The sequence below is a fragment of the Grampus griseus genome (genome assembly GCF_964374135.1).
Source record: "Grampus griseus genome assembly, chromosome: 7".
NCBI classification, from domain to species: Eukaryota; Metazoa; Chordata; class Mammalia; order Artiodactyla; family Delphinidae; genus Grampus; species Grampus griseus.
In genome coordinates, this window is record NC_139001.1 from 22,430,269 (window position 1) to 22,436,268 (window position 6,000).

Sequence of the window (6,000 nt, forward strand, 5' to 3'; positions counted from 1 at the left end):
ATTAAATCTGAGTAGAGAGTACCTGGCATTTCCTAAGATGCTTTATTTTTTTAATAAAATAAAGATAAAGAAACACTGATCTAGAAGTTGGAGGATATCTGAGTTCTTATCTCACATGTATCACTGGGAAAGCTGCTTAAATCTCTTAGGATTTAAGTTTCCTTATCTATGAAATGAAGAGGTTGATTAGACAAGCATCAAGTCAAATTGGCAATCTAAGTCGAAAACAGATAAAATTTATGTGGTTTAGTTCAGCATAATCATTTAATTTTTGTGTCTTTAGGTATGATGTACATTTTCCTATTTGTTACAGTCTCCATAACTCCCTACCACTTAACACAAGGTTCCCCACATGATTATATAATTTGAGTGGCCCTTGTAGGTGTTCGAGTTACAGTACACCCGAATTTCAAAAAATTCTCCATGTTTTCTGTTCTACAACGGCAATCCTAACAGATTGTTACAGACCTAGAAACTGTTCCTTAGTTTTCACGGGGAAGCTGTATTTTCCTTCTTTAGCTGATATTAAGTGGTAGAGAGAGTTGGCAAATTGTTACTTGGAATAAAAGGATATCAGAGGAACACATTCTTCATTTAGCTCAGTAATTGTAATTAGAGCATTGGATTTTTCTGCCTGCCTTTACAGAAATTTACTGAACAATTGCTATAAGGCTGAAAGTTTTGTGACTTGAGGCATATTTACACTGAAAGAATACTGGCATCTTCCTCTGGTAGTGCCATGCTGCCCTCTTGGTGTCTGCCATCTCATTTCTCTTGATGCCATGCTTATCTCATTCTAGTATCTGTTAAGACTACATTCTGTTGATTGACTAACGCTGGCATATTGCCTGGATCAATTGAAACCATTTTAGTATGCTTTTTTGATAGTTTAAATAACCAGTCAAATAAACCCATAAAATGCATAAGCAGCCAGCATAGGCACAGCCCATTTATTTATTTCTGTAGTTACACATTAGCTCTTTACTTGTTACAGTTACTTGATATTATAGGAATTATTCAGTGTTCAGTCCTTGGCTTTATATGCTGGCATATACAGTTCATCTAAAGATACTGGTATAAATGCTCTTCAAATATCATCAGGAAAGGAGGTTTAGGAAGGGGGTAACATGCTTAAGTGATAAAAAGTAAAAGTAATAATTTATATGTGAAATAATGAGTTTGAGGTAAGTCAATGATTTGGCTAGATTGGTAATTTTTTTTGCATTGGTGTTTAATGTAGAACCAATATATGATGTCATGTAAGCACACTGTCAGTGTTTCTCCTATGATTTTGACCTAGTCAAAAATTTTATTTTGAGACTCATTTTTAGTATAGAGTAATGTTAATATTTTAGTATTAGCTTCATTGGAAAGATAGTTTTTTATACCCTGTGGGTAGTTATTAAAAATTCTATTTTTAAAATATGATTTTTACTACATGCAAAAAAACAATTTTTAATAAAAAACATCATATTTATGATAAGTTAGTGAGAAGAGTAGAATTCAGCATAGCAAACTTAGCTAAATATGATCCTTGGACTTCCCTGGTGGCGCAGTGGTTGAGAGTCCGCCTGCTGATGCAGGGGACACGGGTTCGTGCCCCGGTCCGGGAAGATCCCACATGCCGCGGAGCGGCTGGGCCCCTGAGCCATGGCCGCTGAGCCTGCGCATCCGGAGCCTGTGCTCCGCAACGGGAAAGGCCACAACAGTGAGAGGCCCTCGTACCGGAAGAAAAAAAAAAAAAAAAAGTCCTTGTATTGAAAACACTGGGGATGTTTTAGTCCCCAGGCAAAACTAGCAAAAAATTAAGAATCACATGATAGGGAATTATAGATATGTCAGGGTTGAGTGTTCAACTGGAATATGCATTCATAGTCCCAAGTTAAGAAAAAATTCAGTCCCTTGACAAAGCTCTGCTTTTGGTGAGATAGATGTATTCAGTCATTAAAATATTCTAACTTTTATATATTATGCAATGTCTTGGAATATCTCAGTTGAAGCAGCTCTAAAACATTTGAAATATTCACCAAGTCATCTCTAGACTGGTGACTTCATTGACTACCTGTCAATTCCAAACACGTCCCAGACTCTGCTTTACTGTTTATTTTAACAAGAGCTGTAGAGCCCCTGTTATTTGACCAGCTTAATAAGCGAGGTGTTCTGGACTCAAGTACTTTCCTTAATGTCAGATCACTTATAGTCTAACAGGAGGTTAGGCATAGGACCACCAGAATGAGTGGGGCAGATGATAAGACCTCAGGGTCAGATCATTGTGGGCTGAACTAAATGAGGGACTTTTTATTACTTTAATTTTGATAATGGTTATAAATTAAAATTTAGATTTTTATTCTTGTACATGAAATAATGTACTGACTTAGGTTTTTCAGAAAGAAAACTAAAATTTGTATTCAGTACTACTTCATTGCTCAGTCCTCTGAAGAAAAGATTTCTTACATTTTCTTTATATGGAAAACCAGTTTTGTTTTGTTTTTTTTTGCGGTACGCGGTCCTCTCACTGCTGTGGCCTCTCCCGTTGTGGAGCACAGGATCTGGACGCGCAGGCTCAGCGGCCATGGCTCACGGGCCCAGCCGCTCCGCGGCATGTGGCATCTTCCCGGACCGGGGCACGAACCCGTGTCCCCTGCATCGGCAGGCGGACTCTCAACCACTGTGCCACTGTGGAAGCCCTGGAAAACCAGTTTTATTACATTTTGTTTTGGCATAAGTAAAGTTTCTTTTTCTGTTTCAGAACAATATTTAACCATGAAGAAGAAAAATCAGGTAAATGGCATAATTTCAATGTGAAAGAAATAATGCTCACTTGATATTTATTTGGCTTTTATCCTCGTTCTTTTTCCCAGGGGTGAAAGCATGTCTACAAAGAAAAGAATATGAACAGGAAGAAAAGTATGAAATTCCTGAAGGACCACATAGAAGCAGGCTCAACAGAGAACAGCTGGTATTTTCCTTTTGATACTACTTTTATTGTTCTTATTATAACTTAATACTATTATTACCATCAAGAAAAACTTCTCCTGCCCTTTCAACAAGTCCAGGTGACTGATTAAAATTTTAATTGTGCTTATTTCAAGCACTTGATTCTGAGAGATGATTACAATGAGCAGTAAAAACCAGAATGTAATAATTTCATACTGTTACTAGATTTTGGGCATCTTGAACATTCCCATAAACCTTTCAGAATCTGAGGTGAGTCTCAGATATAGGAAGTAGCTTGAGAGAAGACTTAGAGCTACTGCTCGGATTTAGTTAACCATGTCTTTATTACCATATATTGTAGTTTTAATGGATAAAATTCCATTACCCTATTGACATATAGGTATATTAAAAATGCCAAAGAAAAGTTTTTGTAGAAGGGACTTGTGAAACTTTTTCTGTAAAGCTCACAGAAGTGTGTTTCATATCTAATTGGATCCCTAGCCATGGCCATATAATGTATTGTGTTCTAAGGAAAACATCTCTAGAATCCTGGAGGCCACACTCCCACGTCACTGCCCTGGGGACCTTAGATTGGTAGTATATAGGAACCTAAATATGGATGGGCAGAATTGGAAAACTCCATAGAAAAGCTGTTACTCTTACAATTAAGTTTAGCTTGGTATCCATGAAGCATGTTTCAGTTACCCTAGGAAGGAATTCTTGGGGCTTTAAGTCCCACGAAATAAATGAATAAATATTCTGATATAAGACGCTTGATGAACAGGTTTTATGTGGGTGTATACCATACACACACACAGAGACACACGCACAGAGCACACCTAAAATGTGAGAAGAGTGAAAAGCACCAGAGTCTTAAGGAAAAAATTGTATAGGAAACCTTTATTTGCATGAGTATTTTTTTTTTTTTTTTTACCTAAGTGGTTTATTTGAAATACAGCTTGTCCTAGCACCTCATTAAGTAGCTTCTTAACTGCTTGTGACTTCTCTTTTTATTTCCCTATTCATATGCAGTGTTTTTAAATATTTTGGTCTGCTTTTAATGAGCTTTTTTTTTTGTTTTTTCAGTTGCCAAAGCTGTTTGATGGATGCTATTTCTATTTTGGGGGAACCTTCAAACACCATCCAAAGGACAGCCTTATTAAGCTTGTCACTGCATCTGGGGGACAGATCCTCAGTAGAAAGCCCAAGCCAGACAGTGACGTGACTCAAACCATCAATACAGTCGCGTACCATGCCAAACCTGACTCTGATCAGCACTTCTGCACACAGTATATCATCTATGAGGATTTGTCTAATCATCGCCCAGAGAGAGTTAGGCAGGGCAAAGTCTGGATGGCTTCTTCCAGCTGGTTTATAGATTGTGTGATGTCCTTTGAGTTGATCCCTCTTGACAACTGAATCCTATACCAGATGTACATTTCAAATTGAACTTACACAGTGTGAGAGCCCAGTGACTGCACTGTTTTGATCATTCACATTTTTACAAATAGGTAGACTCATTCATACATTTTTTTGCCTTGAATTAAAAAAAAACAAATTGCCAGATTATGAATTCATTCTATGTTTACCATTTAGATGCGGAGATTGCTTTAAGGGATTTTTCTTTTTAAAACTGGCATATGTGTTGATTCATCATGTCTTTCTATTCACATTATCAGCTGTCAAAGATTAATGAGAGGGGATCAGAACTGTTGGTTAAACATACAAGTGGTGTCATTATGTCTCACCCTTTTAATGTTCTTTGATGAAAAAAATCCACACCTGCCACCAGCAAAAATACTTGCCTTCGTTTAGTAAGCAAATAATATTGTCAAATAATTTATTCTGGCTTTGTTATAATGAAAATAGATTACCTGGTCTAAATTTGCCACCATAGGTGTTGAATTCTTCTCCTGTCTACAGTTGTATTTATTTTGCTACTTATAATTTACCTGTTCCTACATTTTTGTTCCCTTTTTAAAAAAATCTTGTCTCTTAATCAGGAAATCATGATTTGAATCTCAACATTACTGTTCTCTGGTGGTGAAAGTCGACATTGGGCTCATGATATATATTTTTATTGTATATATTTGCTTATTGTTAATCAACTTATAACTGTGTTAATATATATATAAATGTGTAGGACATTTTCTCTAACACATTTTAGAGACATTGTTAGTCAAATGTAAATAAATTAGGGAGCAGTCTTTCTGGTAGACCTTATGTATTGCTAAAATAATTTTTCTGTAGGTCTTAATTTCTTTCTTCATAAATTGTTTTTCACTTTTGGATTGCTGGGGAGGCAGAAGTTGGTGATTACTTGATTTAGAACAGATTTTTGTGCAGGTGATACAAAAGGCTATGACAGTAAGTTTAATGGTAGTAGTGAAAAGGACTTATTCGTAATACCAGGACCAGGACCATCAAGGCTGCAGAATAGTAGACAGGATGTCACCTGAGAATGGGGAGACCTGGGAAGGTTACTCTGGTCTGAGTATTTCTTATTTGTGAATCAATAAGGTAGATTAGATCATTTTAAAATATTTTCTAGAAGTAGATTCTTTAATAAGTCTTTCTGAAATTTAATGTACTTATAATATTAAAGATTTGGAAAGGGTGTTACTGTTGAGACTTGCCAGTTTGGTCCCTTTTGGGCCAAAGGGAATAGTTTGGTAACCATTAGATTAGAATACTGAGATTCTGAAGTTCATGAACATTTTAAGATCCATTTATTTGAAGTTTGAGATTCAACTGATTATTTCAAAATAAAATTTACTTTAATCCCTTCTTTGACATGTTATTTTTCTATATGAAGAAATAAATTATGTGAACACAATAATACAGCTGACCCTGACCTTCAAGGGTGAATTAGCTCTGAAACACTCTCTCCAACCAGTATTGTGTTTGTTCCACATTTCATTCAAATGGAGAATGATAAACAACATAGCACCAAGCAAATCTGAGGGGTTAGATAATGTCTGGATTAAATAATTTAAGACTCTGGGATTTTGGTTGTCATTTTTGATTTATAACTGACTTCTAGTCACTTTCTATTGCCTCATT

At 36.0% G+C, this 6,000-nt stretch overlaps 1 protein-coding gene across 1 annotated transcript in view; it reads left to right on the forward strand.

Moving 5' to 3' along the window:
• The window catches only part of BARD1 (BRCA1 associated RING domain 1), a gene marked incomplete at both ends in the record, with an annotated part of 75,471 nt that extends 71,115 nt beyond the window's left edge, over window positions 1-4,356 (forward strand). The window contains 2 exons of the mRNA XM_082658764.1: window positions 2,862-2,959; window positions 4,024-4,356. Coding sequence (XP_082514890.1) covers window positions 2,862-2,959; window positions 4,024-4,356 — 431 coding nt within the window. The remainder of the gene's footprint in view (window positions 1-2,861; window positions 2,960-4,023) is intronic.
• Window positions 4,357-6,000: the final 1,644 nt, after the last annotated feature.